This window comes from Phaseolus vulgaris, chromosome 2 (genome assembly GCF_000499845.2).
Source record: "Phaseolus vulgaris cultivar G19833 chromosome 2, P. vulgaris v2.0, whole genome shotgun sequence".
NCBI classification, from domain to species: domain Eukaryota; kingdom Viridiplantae; phylum Streptophyta; class Magnoliopsida; order Fabales; family Fabaceae; genus Phaseolus; species Phaseolus vulgaris.
In genome coordinates, this window is record NC_023758.2 from 48,988,126 (window position 1) to 49,003,633 (window position 15,508).

At 46.7% G+C, this 15,508-nt stretch overlaps 1 protein-coding gene across 1 annotated transcript; it reads left to right on the top strand.

Moving 5' to 3' along the window:
* Nucleotides 1–1,366: 1,366 nt before the first annotated feature.
* Nucleotides 1,367–2,239, top strand: LOC137809556 (uncharacterized). Its single transcript, XM_068610659.1, has one exon. The coding sequence runs from the start codon at nt 1,367–1,369 to the stop codon at nt 2,237–2,239; it is 873 nt and encodes a 290-aa protein (XP_068466760.1).
* Nucleotides 2,240–15,508: the final 13,269 nt, after the last annotated feature.

Consider the following 15,508-nt stretch of genomic DNA (forward strand, 5'->3'; position numbering starts at 1 on the left):
TTGGCCGACAGATGAGTGGCCGAGACCTTTGCCTACTTGGCCGACAGACGAGTGGCTGAGACCTTTGCATACTTGGCCGACAAACGAGTGGCCGAGACCTTTGCCTACTTGGCCGACAGACGAGTGGCCAAGACCTTCGGAGACTTAACTGAGACTGTCGAAGACCACATTTATTTGGCCGATGGCCGAACCCTATTACAATTAACGCTCAAACAGAGATCAATAAAGCTAATCCATCATCAAGAATTAGGTAATGCAACCCTAAGCGGTATCCACCTCGATAAACGGGCCCAACAAGGTAGGCCCATTAGAATAATATAAATAGCACGCTTTCCAAGGAGTAAGGTATGTCATTATTACTGTTCACCTACCTGAGAACTAACCACCCGCTTTACTGACTTGAGCGTCGGAGTGCCTTCGCAGGTACCCCCACCATCCGGTGTTCACCCGACGACCGAGTCCCGAGTGCCGAAGGATAAGCAGAAGGAAGAGAAGGATCCCAGTTCATCACCCAACCACCTGCCCGACCGAAGGAAGGAGAAGAAGACTTCAACAGTTCTCTAGGTCCCATCTCCCTAGCAGGAACAATTGGCGCCCACCGTGGGGCCGAGGGAAACTAGCTGAAGGAAAAAAGTAGATGGTTTCGACAAGAAGCATGGAAAGAATGACTGAAGCCGACCAAACAATGCTGCTGCTGTCTTTCCAGAGGGAGATGGCCGAGATGCGAAGAAAGGCCGAAGAGGCCGCTCAGAAAAATGAGCAAGAGCTGCAGGTTCTCCGCAGGGAGAACGAAGATATGAGAAAGAAGCTGGGGGAGGGAGGACCCTCTGTCATACCGACGAACGTGGTCGGCAAGTCCTACACCTCTCCCCCCAACCCGGATGTGGCCGAGGGGACGAGAGGCCGACCCCCTCCCTGCGAGACTGAAACGGGCGACGAGTCGTGCCTAATCAGATCCACCCGGACGACCCTGACGGCCGACCCGAACCGCCGTCACCCCTTTACAAACAACATCATCGAAGTCCCACTTCCTGAGAAGTGGAAGGGTTTCAACCGAGACCGATACGACGGGTCGACCGACCCGGACGAGCATATGGACGCCTACACCACCCATATGAGTCTCTACACCTCGGACGACGCCGTCTTGTGCCGAGTGTTCCCCACATCCTTGAAGGGTGCAGCCCTTAGTTGGTTCACCAAGCTCTCACCCAACTCCATAGATAGCTTTGCCACGCTCATCGCAAAGTTTGAAACACAGTTTGCGACCAGCCGGCCGCACCATCTAACCTCAATCGCCCTGGTAGGCATCTGCCAGGAGAAGGGAGAGTCGCTGAGAACCTTCGTAGATAGGTTCAGTAAAGTGGCAATGAGCATCCGAAATCTGAGTCCGGATGTCGCCATGCACCACATGCTGACGGCCCTGCGCCCGGGGCCCTTTGACAACCTATGCATGCAGCCGGCCGACAGCCTGGACGAGCTGAGAAAGAGAGCCACTAAGTACATGCAGCTGGAGGAGCTAAGAGAGTTCCGCAACCAGGCCCATGCCGAGGCCGGCGGAGAGAGAAAGGAAGAAAAAGACCGACAGGCTCGGCCGATACAGAGAACGGACCGGCGCCGGGAAAATCGAGACCGACCGATCCGTTTCTCGAGGTATACACCCCTAACGGCCGAGCGGGGAAGGATTCTGGACGAAGCCCTTAACGCCGAGCTGATCCCTCCCCCAAGGAAGGTGGCCAGCCCAAATAACGCCGACCGGAGGAAGCAGTGTCGGTACCACCAGAACACCGGACACTCAACCGACGAGTGTCAGGCCCTTAAGGACAAGATAGAGGAACTTATCCAGGCTGGGCATCTCCGCCGGTTCGTCAGGAACGGCCGAGACCCACCAGGCCGGGCGGATCCTCCCAGGCGGACGAGGTCACCTCAGCGCGGCCGAGAAAACCAAAACAACAGAGGCGACCGACAACCCGCAAGGGCCGATCCCCCTCAAAGAGACGACCCCCCCATGGAGGCCGATAGGAGAGGTAACCGAGAGGTTATCAACACTATAGCCGGCGGCTTCGCCGGGGGAGGAAGCACGAACAACGCCCGAAAGAAGCACCTCCGGGCAGTACATCAGGTAAACGCTGTGGCGTTCCGACCGAGAATGCCACCCATCACATTCACGGACGATGACTTCAAGGGCGTAGACTACCGCCAGCAGGACGACCCGATGGTGATAGCGGTCGACATAGATTGATTCACCATAAGGAAGACCCTCTTAGACCAAGGAAGTTTGGTAGATATCCTCTACTGGAAAACTTTCAAGGCCATGAGAATGACCGAGGCCGAGATGATGCCATACGACGACCACGTGGTAGGATTCTCGGGCGAAAGGGTGGGTACCAAGGGGTATATCGACTTGTACACCACCTTCGGAGAGGGGAAGAACAACAGGACCATCAAAATCCGGTACCTGGTCATCGACGCCAACACCTCCTACAACATCCTCCTCGGCCGACCGTCCATCAACCGGCTGATGGCCATAGTATCAACCCCTCATCTCGCAATGAAATTCCCTTCGAAGACAGGAGACATTCTCACGGTCCACGTGGACCAGAAAGAAGCACGGGAGTGCTACGCCGAGAGCCTCCGGGTGGAGCCTCTAAGGGCAGACACCTCTCCCCTTCGGGCGAGAAAGTCCTCCCGAAAGGACCGCTCCCCCAGGAAGGACCGGCCTAGGGAGACCCAGCCAACCGTGGCACTAGTAGACCTTGATCCCCGGGCAACCGAGGACAGGCTAGAGGCAAGAGAGGAGCTGAGGAGAGTCCCTCTCCTCGACGAAGAGCACAGCACGGCTGTAGGGACAGCCTTGGCGGCGGCCGAGGCCGAGGTCATGCACGCCGCTCTAAAAAAGAATGTCGACATGTTCACATGGACGCCGACCGACATGCCGGGGGTAAGTCCGGATGTCATCACCCATCGGCTGTCCATATTTAAGGAAGCCCGTCCGATCTCCCAAAAGAAGAGGGACTTGGGCGATGAAAAACGACTCGCAGCGAAGGAGGAGGCCGGCAAGCTCCTGTCGGCCGGATTCATAAGGGAGGCCCGATACACAACATGGCTGGCCAACGTCGTCATGGTTACCAAGCCTAATGGTAACTGGAGGATGTGCGTCGACTACAGAAACATCAACAGCGCATGCCCGAAGGACACCTACCCCCTCCCAAATATTGATCGACTGGTGGATGGGGCGGCCGGCCACAAAATTATGAGCTTCCTGGACGCTTACTCTGGCTATAACCAGATAAGCATGCACCCACGGGACAAGGAGAAGACGGCCTTCATGACGGCCGATGCCAACTACTACTACGAGGTCATGCCGTTCGGCCTCAAGAACGCCGGGGCGACCTACCAGCGTCTCATGGACAAAATTTTCAAGGGTCTGATAGGCCGGGCGGTAGAAGTCTATGTGGACGACATAGTCGTGAAGTCCGACTCGTTCGAGCAACATCTGAAGGATCTGGACGAGGTCTTCAAGGCTCTAAGGGGAGTCAACATGAAACTCAACCCTGAAAAATGTACTTTCGGGGTAGAGGGAGGAAAGTTCCTAGGATTCATGCTCACCCACCGAGGGATAGAGGCCAACCCCGACAAATGTCAGGCCATACTCAGCATGAGAAGCCCGAACACCGTGAAGGAGGTACAACAACTCCTTGGGCGGCTGACCGCCCTCTCTCGATTTGTCCCCCGGCTGGCCGAGAGGACGAGGCCGATCGTTCAGTTGCTCCGTAAAGGCAAAAAATTCGTCTGGGACGACCAATGCGAGGAAATCTTCAAAAAATTTAAGGAGTTCCTCACATCCCCGGCCGTCATCCAGAAGCCGAGACCCGACATCCCAATCCTGGTATATCTAGCAGTCTCGGAAGAAGCAGTCAGCGCTGCCCTAGTGCAGGAAGCCGAGGGCGAGGAGCGACCCATATACTTTGTAAGCCGAACCCTCCACTCGGTCGAGACCCGATATCAAATGATAGAGAAGGTGACTCTCGCACTCGTCCTCACGGCAAGACGGATGCGCCCCTACTTCCAAAATCACTCCATAACTGTAAGAACCGACTACCCTATTTTTAAAATTTTATCTAAACCGGACCTTGCAGGGAGGATGATAGGATGGTCGGTCGAACTCTCCGAGTTCGACATACGTTATGAGCCGAGGGGCGCCATTAAGTCTCAATGCTTGGCCGACTTCTCGGCCGAGCTGACACCGCTGCCCACCCTCTCAGCCGGTTGGACTCTCTACGTGGACGGCTCCTCAAACAAAACAGCGTGTGGAGCGGGAGTTGTCCTGGAGGGGCCAGGCGACCTCCTCCTGGAACAAGCCCTCCAGTTCGGATTTCGGGCGACCAACAACCAGGCCGAGTACGAGGCCTTGCTGGCCGGGCTAAACCTAGCCTACGACATGGGAGCGCGCGAGGTTACATGCAAAAGCGACTCCCAGGTAATGGTCGGCCAAGTCAATGGAGACTTCGAGGTTAAAGAACCTTTGCTGCAGCGATACTACCACGCGGCCAAAAACAGTATCGCCCGCTTCAGCAAAGCACCCTTGCAACACATACCGAGGGAGGACAACAAGAGGGCCGACATCCTGTCCAAGCTCTCGGTCACCAAAAAGAAAAGCCATCAGAGATCGGTCATACAAATATGGCTAAGGCACCCAAGTGTGACTGAGGCCGAGGCCGAGTGTCTAGCTGTAGAAGAAGAAGAGGCTGAGGCCGACAGTTGGATGACACCCGTCATCCGATACCTGACGGACGGCACGTGCACGCCTGACCAAGAGAAGACGATGAAGCAACAATGCGCCCGGTACACCCTGATCAACGAAGATTTGTATCGGAGAGGCTACTCAACCCCCCTGCTAAAATGCATAACCAGCAAAAGGGCCGAGTACATCCTGGCCGAGATCCATGAAGGAGTCTGCGAAAATCACGCCGGGGCGAGGACTATGGCCGCCAAGGTTTTGAGAGCCGGCTACTACTGGCCGACCGTACAGGGCGACTGTGCCGAATACGTAAAGAAATGTGCTAAATGCCAAGAATTCGGCCCCCTCCTCCACACCAGGCCGGAAGAACTGCACAGCATCATCTCCCCATGGCCGTTCGCCATGTGGGGGATGGACATTATCGGTCCGTTCTCCCCGGGGAAAGGGCAGACCAAATTCCTCCTGGTGGGAGTCGACTACTTCACAAAATGGATCGAGGCCGAGCCTCTCGCCTCCATCTCAGCGAAGAATGTACAAAACTTCGTATGGAGGAGCATTGTCTGCCGATTCGGCGTCCCACACACAATAGTGACTGACAATGGCCGACAGTTTATCGACCGAGGCCTACAGTCCTTCTATGACGTCCTGGGCATCAAGTCCATCACGGCCTCGGTAGAACACCCACAAACAAATGGGCAGGCCGAGGCCGCCAACAAGGTCATACTCAACGAGCTGAAGAAGCGGCTGGGCAAGGCAAAAGGACGATGGACCGAGGAACTAATCGAGGTACTTTGGGTGTACAGGTGCACTCCCCAAACTACCACACAGGAAACGCCCTACAGCCTGACATACGGAACCGAGGCCATGATCCCGGTAGAGGTGGCCGAGCCCACCATACGACGGCAGATGTTCGATCTCACCCTAAACGAGGAAAGCCTAGCGGTCAACCTCGACCTGGTAAGCGAGCTTCACGACAAAAGCAAGATTCGGGAGGCTACCTGCAAAGCCCGGGCGTCCAGACGGTACAACACCAAAGTCCGGCCTAGAGGTTTCCAGAAGGGCGATCTTGTCTGGAGAATGCGCAGCGATGCAAGAAAAAACGAAGGGAAGTTCTCATCCAACTGGGAGGGGCCTTTCCGAGTCCGAGAAGTCGCACAAGGAGGAGCCTATCACCTAGAATGGCTTTCAGGAAAAATTGTACCGAGGACGTGGAATGCCACGCACCTCAAATTCTATTACAGCTAAAATCAATAAAATCACGCACTCTTTCCTCACCCAATCAGGGAGGTTTTAACAAGGCGTTTTCATCAAAAGTGTTGGAAATATTCTACCGAGAATACCGGCCGACTGCCCACTTGCTCGATTAACATCGCGAGTGCCGGCCTACCGACTGCCCCCTCGCTCGATTAACATCGCGAGTGCCGGCCCACCGACTGCCCGCTCGCTCGATTAACATCGCGAGTGCCGGCCCACCGACCGCCCGCTCGCTCGATTAACATCGCGAGTGCCGGCCCACCGACCGCCCGCTCGCTCGATTAACATCGCGAGTGCCGGCCCACCGACCGCCCGCTCGCTCGATTAACATCGCGAGTGCCGGCCCACCGACCGCCCACTGGCTCGATTAACATCGCGAGTGCCGGCCAACTGATCGCCCACTTGCTCGATTAACATCGCAAGTGTTGGCCGCTCAAAGTTTAAGGGTCACAACTAATGGCCGATTGCCCACATTTTACTTGCTCGAGTTCAACACTCGCAATTAATGGCCGATCGCCCACATTTTACTTGCTCGAGTTCAACACTCGCAATTAATGGCCGATCGCCCACATTTTACTTGCTCGAGTTTAAAACTCGCAACCATTGGCCGATCGCCCACATTTTACTTGCTCGAGTTCAACACTCGCAATTAATGGCCGATCGCCCACATTTTACTTGCTCGAGTTTAACACTCGCAACCATTGGCCGATCGCCCACATTTTACTTGCTCGAGTTTAACACTCGCAATTAATGGCCGATCGCCCACATTTTACTTGCTCGAGTTTAAAACTCGCAACCATTGGCCGATCGCCCACATTTTACTTGCTCGAGTTTAACACTCGCAATTAATGGCCGATCGCCCACATTTTACTTGCTCGGGTTTAACACTCGCAACTAATGGCCGACCGCCAGATTTTACTTGTTCGAACTCACACAATCGCGTTTATGGCCGATCGCCCAAACCAGCGGGAGATCGATTGTTTAACTTGTCAATTATTGATACAAAATGATAAAGAAAGAAACTGGACGATATATTAATCAAAGCACTGGGCGATACATCAAAATACATAATAAGAAGGCCACGCCCCGGCCTTGGAGGATGCTTAAAGAAAGAAGGAAAAAGCCACAACCCGGCCAAAGGTATAAGCCTAATCCTGCACCTCAATGCACTCACCCTCCTCGGCCCCGGCCTCCCTACCATGAACATCGGCCTCCCCTCCTTCGGTCCCGGCCGGTTCAACCCCTCCAGCAGTCAAGGCCGCCACTTCAGCACTCGGCATGATCCGACCTTGATAGACTTCACAATCAAGGTCGAACTCCCCAGCAGCTGGCGGCCCTCCATATAGCACGTGCGCTTGACGCACGGCTCTTTCAAAGCACTGCTTCAGTAACTCCTCGGCCTCGTCGTAATTCTCGTCGAGTTCAGCTTCGACTTTGGCCTTGGCAGTTTGAAGGGCAAGCACCTCAGCGGCCGACTCGGCTAGCTTCCTGTCGGCCCACTCCTTCAACTGGGCGACCTCAGCAGCCGCCCTCCTCTTCTCAGCCTCAAGCTGCCGCTTGGCCTCGGCAGCCTCATTTTGAGTCAGCTCCCTATCGGCCGACTCCTTGGCAATCTTGGTTGTCAAGTCAGTGTTAACAGCCAAAGATTGATCCAAGGACTGGGTAGCCTCCGAGAGCTGATGCTCCAAGTGTGACACGGTCTCCACGTGTCGGTCTTGCCCCTGGAGACCGTGCTGGAAGAGCACCACCGAACGGCACACGAGCTCGAGGCCACTCCTGAAGAGCTCTGTCGAGGCGACGCCTTGGAGGGACTCCCGAGACTCATCGGGGAGCGCCACACGAACCCTTCGTGTGAACTGATGGCCGCGCCCCAAGAGATCGAAGGGGGTCGACCCAGATGAGCCCGGGCGGGAGCGAGGAGAGAGCTGCGCCACCTCGGCCGCCTCTCGTCGAGGAGGAGGCGGAATCGGCATCGAGCCAGGGGACCGGACGGTAGTTGCTACATTACTACCCTCTCTCGGCCTCTTTTTGGACTTCTAGGAAGGACCAGCCCGCTCCCTGGTTGGGGCCGCCATCTCACTAACCGGAGGCATCACCTCCAAGCTGCGGCGACCCCTGCGCTCGGCCGCTTTCTGTCGGTGCTTATCAAGCACGCCGACAGCACTTGGCCGCTCGTTCACCATGATTTCTGCAAAAAGAAAGCACAAGTTAATAAAGGCCGAACGATGAAAGATGACAACCAACGGACCGACTAAACGCCAAAACAAAAACCCATACCCCGAACGGCCGCCCAACGCCCAGGCTTGGCATAAGCCTTGACCAGCGTCCGACATGGGAGCCTCCTCGGGAGGGCGTCAAAGAGCGAAAGAATTTCCATCTCATCGGCACCCTCTGTCGGCCTCGGCCATTCTTTGAAGCCGCAGGGCTTGCGAGTCCAGTAGAGAGGGAACCTCGATCTACCGGACTCGTCAAAAAATATGGCCGTCGCCTCCGGCCGAATGATGACTTTAACGAAACGCTCCTTAAATCTTTTGTAGGAGCCGGCAAATAGGTCGAACAAAACACTACCCGTCCGCCCAACCAGTGAATGCCACGAGGCCTTCTTGGCAGGGTGAGAGGCATAATGACAAAGAAAACAAGAGGGAGAAGGATGAAGGCGCATTACGTCACACAACAGGCGGAAGGCCTGAAGGGACGCCCAGGTATTAGGATGAACCTGGGTGGGCGCCACGTTGAGCGCTCGAAGAACGCCCATCGTAAACGTGTCAAAAGGCAAAGACACGTGAAGGTCAGAAAAGAAACAAGTGTACATATAAAAGAAAGGGGGACCGTCTCCCGGTCGCCCCATACACACTCTCTCAGTTGGCCCACAAGGCACAACATCGAAATAACTAGAGTGGCCGCCCGGCTTCAAAACTGGGTTCTTAACAAAGAACTCGGCCACGCACTCCGCAGTACTATATGTGGAAGATTTCTCAACCACGTTAGGATCCACCCAGCTAAAATCCATTAGCGGTATGGCCGAGGGAGGAGAGTCCGACCGGTCACACGCAACCGCCGGATCATCCTGCCTCACAACTTCCACCGGGGACGACCCCTCGGCCAACCCAACGGACTAGGAGCCGGCGGAAGAGGAAGAAGAAGAAGAAGAAGATGAAGATGAAGAGGAAGACTGTCCGATAGGAGAAATCGAACGGCCAGCGGAACACATTGGACGGGCGGAGGGAGAAGATGTTCGACCAGATGAAGAGGATGTAGGCCGAGACCGGCTCGACATGACTAACCTTTTTGGGAAATGAAGTAGGGACGAAGGATCACTCGGCTATCAGAGCTATGGACGAAGGATCACTCAGCTATCAGAGCTATGGACGAAGGATCACTCGGCTATCAGTTCGCTCCAATAAAAGTTATAAGAACGCGACGCTGTGGTGGACCCCTATATATAGGGCCCATGGGCCTCGGAATTCGAAACGTCGCATCAATCTCAACCGTTAGATCTAAGCGATCTAACGGTTCACAAATTCCCCCGCCCAAAAAAACCCCTCATCAATGCGCGTCACGTCGCGCCGTCTGAGGTCATGTCACGCCGCTTAGTCAAATCACACCTCGAAAAACGAAACAACCGCACGACCAAGGGAGCCCAACCGACTCCCATCATCACAAACTCATCGGACATATCTAAAACATCTGCCCTTGAGCCTGGGGGGCAAGTGTACCGGTACTGGGCGAGGCCGGGACCCACCTGCCTGCCCGACGCCCAGTCAAGCCTGACCGAGAGACTGAGAAGTCAAGATCTTTGTATACTTGGCCGACAGACGAGTGGCCGAGACCTTTGCATACTTGGCCGACAGATGAGTGGCCGAGACCTTTGCCTACTTGGCCGACAGACGAGTGGCTGAGACCTTTGCATACTTGGCCGACAAACGAGTGGCCGAGACCTTTGCCTACTTGGCCGACAGACGAGTGGCCAAGACCTTCGGAGACTTAACTGAGACTGTCGAAGACCACATTTATTTGGCCGATGGCCGAACCCTATTACAATTAACGCTCAAACAGAGATCAGTAAAGCTAATCCATCATCAAGAATTAGGTAATGCAACCCTAAGCGGTATCCACCTCGATAAACGGGCCCAACAAGGTAGGCCCATTAGAATAATATAAATAGCACGCTTTCCAAGGAGTAAGGTATGTCATTATTACTGTTCACCTACCTGAGAACTAACCACCCGCTTTACTGACTTGAGCGTCGGAGTGCCTTCGCAGGTACCCCCACCATTCGGTGTTCACCCGACGACCGAGTCCCGAGTGCCGAAGGATAAGCAGAAGGAAGAGAAGGATCCCAGTTCATCACCCAACCACCTGCCCGACCGAAGGAAGGAGAAGAAGACTTCAACAGTTCTCTAGGTCCCATCTCCCTAGCAGGAACAATATGTTTAATATTAAGATATAAATATTGATAGAGGTTTTGTGAGTTGTGAAGATGGTATCAAAATGACTCTTTGAGCTAAAAGGCAGTGGACCCATTCTTGCAATTGACAAGTTTTGAGACCACTCTTCTACTTTTCACTTTTCAACGTTCAATCCAAATAAAAAATTTAATTATAGAGTATATATATATATTTACACGACCCTACTCACTAAAAAGAAATTAAAGATAATTTTAGTTAATGTTATTAGGTATGATGTTAATTATATAGTGTTTAAACAGTAAAAAGTGTCGGCATAACAGAATCAAAGAAAAATGGACATAAATAAATTTTGATTACAAAATAGGAATTATGTGAAACACAAACATATTATTACAATAATTGTACTTAATTTAATACACGTTTTTAAAGATAATTCATATCCTTATAGATAAATAAACGTAAACTTTACATAAAATTGATTTATCGATATTGAACATGTTTCGATACGGTCAATATAATCTTACATTGCTTAGAAGTCGAAGTTAAGACAATTTAAATACACATTCTTTTTCTAATTCATCGAGACGTCTTTTAAAGATAAACCATGACGGAGCACGACCTTCAAAGCTGACAATACCTTAGATGCAGTGATTGACCCTAACGATGTTATCTCTCGAGTATCTCTCGGATTTAAGGTCAGAACAAAAGAAACACTTAACTGTTTATTTCTTCCCATATATAATATTTTTTAATTTTTAAAATAAAATTTTATTAGTTTTTAAAATAATTTTATCGTAATTAAATTTGATCAATTTAATTTACCATTGTAAATATAAAACGAAAACTAGTGAATGAAATTTTGGTGATTAATAGATTAGGAAAAATATGTAACTAAGATAGAATAAGAAATTAATGTAATAACTTTATTGAAGACTACTCATCCAAACGCGGCTTTAACTTTGAGCTTTTATAAGTAGCGTTTTGGCATAATATATGTAAGACAGAAGTGAGATGAAAAGAATAGAGAGTCGTAGAGAACAAAAAGATAAAGTGTGAGAATCCGAATTATGGTTTGAGACTTTGCAATAGAGATTATATGCCAACAAATTATTCTTAATTCCAACAAGGTACCAAGATAGATTGAAAGATTCCATAACATACCAAATTTGTCGCCAAACAAAACCATTCTAGGCATAATCTTTTTTCATGAATACTTCATAAAAAGCATTGTAATTTTTTTTTGTCAACGATGAGAATATTTTTACAGAGATAATATTGGAGATCTCACATTCGATTAGAGATAAAATCGTTTCATAGTATATAAATAGATATAAATTTTCTTTATAAATCAATTTTATAAAGTTGAGTTAAGTTTGTATCAGTTATATATATTATGAAATGCTATAATCTCTAGTCGATATGAGATCTCCAACACATAGTTGAGTTAAGTTTCTACCCATTTATATATTATGAAATGTTATAATCTCTAGTCGATATGAGATCTCCAACACATTCTCCTCACGCCGAGAGTGACAACTCGTGCGTGGGACAACATATAATGGATGATCTGATAACATCTCGATAGCGGGTGACTTGATAAGGTCAACAAATTTTCGTTAGAATAAATTCGAAATGACTTTAATACTATACTCAACTTTATAAAACCGACTTATAAGATGAAATTTACACCCACTTATATATTATAAAATACTATGATCTCTAGTCGACGTAGAATCTCTATCATCAACTTTAAAAAAAGAGTCAGAGTAAAGAACGATATAAATAAAAGTTTAAAGTGGTGTTGTTTGGAATAATGATTTAACTACAGTGTTGTGTTTAATAGATCAATCTCACACCAAAAGTTACTTATATTCCCTAACACCAACAAAAATAAAATCACTTTAGATTAGTGAGAAACAAACAAAACTCGAATGGTTGATCTTGAAAAGATCCTGAGGAAAATTAAGTTATGCCCCTAACTTTTTTAACTCCTTAAACAAACACTTTTTGTTTCATAATTAAAGACAGAGTTCGCCACCCAAAGTTATGAACTTTAACTGTCTTTGCAAGTTAATAAATAAGTAATTAGTTATAATTATTAATTACATTTTAAAAGTAATTGCAACTGATTATATTTAATTATTCCAATCTCACAAAATTAACCAAACTGGTGCTATTAGGAGGGAAAAGGTTTAACCTAAAACTTTATTAAACATTTTTTTTAATATTTATAAGTGAGTGAAGGTGAAGCATGCGTGGAACAAAAATTGACTGAGAAATGAAGAAGATGATTGATGAAAACGAAATTTGAAAGATGAGAAGTGAACCATACTCAAAAGGCTTATCCTCACAAAAAGTGCTTCGATTTTTTTATTGGCAATTTCTTCTTGCAACATCTCAATTTTAATCTGCACCCCATACTTTCTACTCTTTCCTTTTTACACCAATAATTATATTTATAAAATATTAAAAATTATTTTAGAAGGTTGAGTTATACTTAAATTTTATATTTAAAAAAAAAACATTTTTTAAACGACCATTTTAGAATAATGGTAAAAGTATTTTGAAATATAAATTATAAAATAAGCACAATCTGTGTGATTTTGGATAGCACATTAGGAAAATAATGAGTTTTAGAATATGAAATCCTGTATGTTAAAAAAAGAAAAGGTAAAATTGAAATTAAATAAATACGGAGGTAGAGAAAGAAAAAGTGTAGGGGTGGAGGAAGAAAGAAATACATAAAAGAATGAGAGCTAAATTATACAGTCCAATTGGTTACAGAAGCACTTATGGATGACTTCTTTTTCCTGCACCCATACGTTTTTCTTCCTGCAGGCCCCAAATTTTCTAAATTTTGAAATTGGTCTTGACCTTTTATTTGAAAAAGACACTGTGGTTACTGGAAATCGGGATCCAAGAGTGTGCTACGGACTCATCAATCCGGAACAGAATCTTTTTTTTTTTGGATGAGGGGATGTTCTGAAAATAAATTTTGCATAAATTGTTGATTTCTTGATTGCTGAATTTGGAAACCTAATCCTGATACGGATTGGTGGATCCAGAATGCTTTTTTTGAATTATAGATTTCTAATTTCGGAATGCATATTTATGTAACTGATTGGTGAATTCATAATGCTTTTTTTGAATGATGGAATTTTGAATTACGGATTGGTTTCCGAATTCCATAATCCAGAATAAAAAAGTAAATACAGTTCAAGTACATTTTAATAATAGGGACAATTTGGTCTTTGCATAACATTTTGGGGGTGCAGAAAGAAAAATGTAAGGGTGCTGGAAGAAACTGCCCTTATGGATTCCTTTTAGTACATGCATTGGGCCCAATACCCTTTCCTATGAGAAAACCCATGGCAAATTCTTCCTGCACCATATCAATTTTAACCTCCACCATATCAATTTTTTAAATTTCCAAAACTACCCTCCTGCAACATATCAATTTTATAAATTTCTAAAACTACCCTCCTGCATCATATCAATTTTAACCTCCACCACCATATCAATTTTTTAAATTTCCAAACCTACCCTTATTTCAAATTAAAAAATCCAAAAATAATAATTATAATTGAGAAATAAAAAAATACATGCTGGAAAAAAAAATTCTGAACACAACTAAACTGGATAAAAAAATTCAGAATTCAAAAATATGTTCCGAAAATTGAAATTCAAAATATTTCAGATAAAAGTTTCAAAAATAATTTTTCCCATTTTTGTGTAAGGTTATTTTCATCATTTAGGGGTATTTTTGTCATCTTCTAGAGCTTATTGGGTGCATGCCGAAATTCATATGGTGGAGGGAGAAATTGCCACAACTCTTTCGTATTTATTTTTGCAGAATGTATTATTATCTATTCTGAATTTTGATTTCTGGAATAAAGGATATTTTCGAAATTTTAAAATTGTATTGGGTGCAGGTTAAAAAATGTAATGTTGGGTGTAGGAAGAATTTGCCAAAATCCATTCATACTTATTCAATACCAAATTATAGGCTTTTGCCTCCTGTATCCCATAATTTTTAAAATGATTATTTTCCTCTTCTTTAAAGTGTCTGAATTATTTATTAACTAAATTTTTGAAATTTATGAAACATAGTTTGGAACACGTTTTCAGAACTAGATAAGATCTGAATAAAATTTTCAAGAATGAGTTTTCCCGAATGTCAACAGTGGTGGTAGGATGTAGTGAAGGACACGGAAGAATTCAGTCATTTCACCCAATTAAGAGGGTGTAGGTTCAGAAATAGGGGTGCAAGAAGAAGAAGCTATATTTTGACTTTTCAAAATTAAATAAAGAAGGAGCAATGAGGTGGAGGGAAAATTGCCGTAAATTTGGTAGTCACAAGACAGAGGTTTTCTTATGAGTTATCATTAACAATAACTTTTGTTAGGAATTAATTTTATTCACTTTCGTGTGTTTGTTCAAATGCCATTCGTTTTGTTTGTGACTGCAAAGGATGTCTTAAACAATTAACAGTGCTATTGTTGGCATTGATGTTTTTAATTAATGCGTAAATATATGATTGAAAAAGTCAAAATTAAAAGCAATTAACATGCATAAATAGGATTTCAAAATTTCCGACCAAAGACCAAATAAACAGGTGAAACATGAGAGTTTTAGTCATTCAAATCATTAAAACATTATGGTTTTGATGGATGCATTTAACCTATATAGAACACACTTTCTTTTTTAACAAAATATTCTTTCAAAGCCTAACATTTCAGCACCAACAAGAGTTCCATCTATTTAAAAAAAGTATTGTGAATTGGTTTTTGAATTCAAATAATCACATACCTATTAGGCTTTTCAATTCATCCAAAAGCAGGGTCCTTGAAAGTGAGGAATGCATCATGTTCTCCCTATAAAAAGCTTGAATGAAAGAAAAAAGAAGTAATCGTGTGCATTTGTTAGGAGTATTGATGTGTGATGACAGAAGCACACGTGATTGAATGGATCCGATGATTGTGAAAATGGATCACTTCTTTTGAAGAAGTTGATAATTATCTGTGAGCAGAATCCACATGGCCAGGACCCATTACACTGTGAAAATCAACACACTTCTCTATCCCAATCCCATCAAACTATAAAGTTC

Coding starts and splice junctions, on each gene's coding strand:
- LOC137809556 (XM_068610659.1), top strand. CDS start 1,367: ATGAGCATCCGAAATCTGAGTCCGGATGTCGCCATGCACCACATGCTG.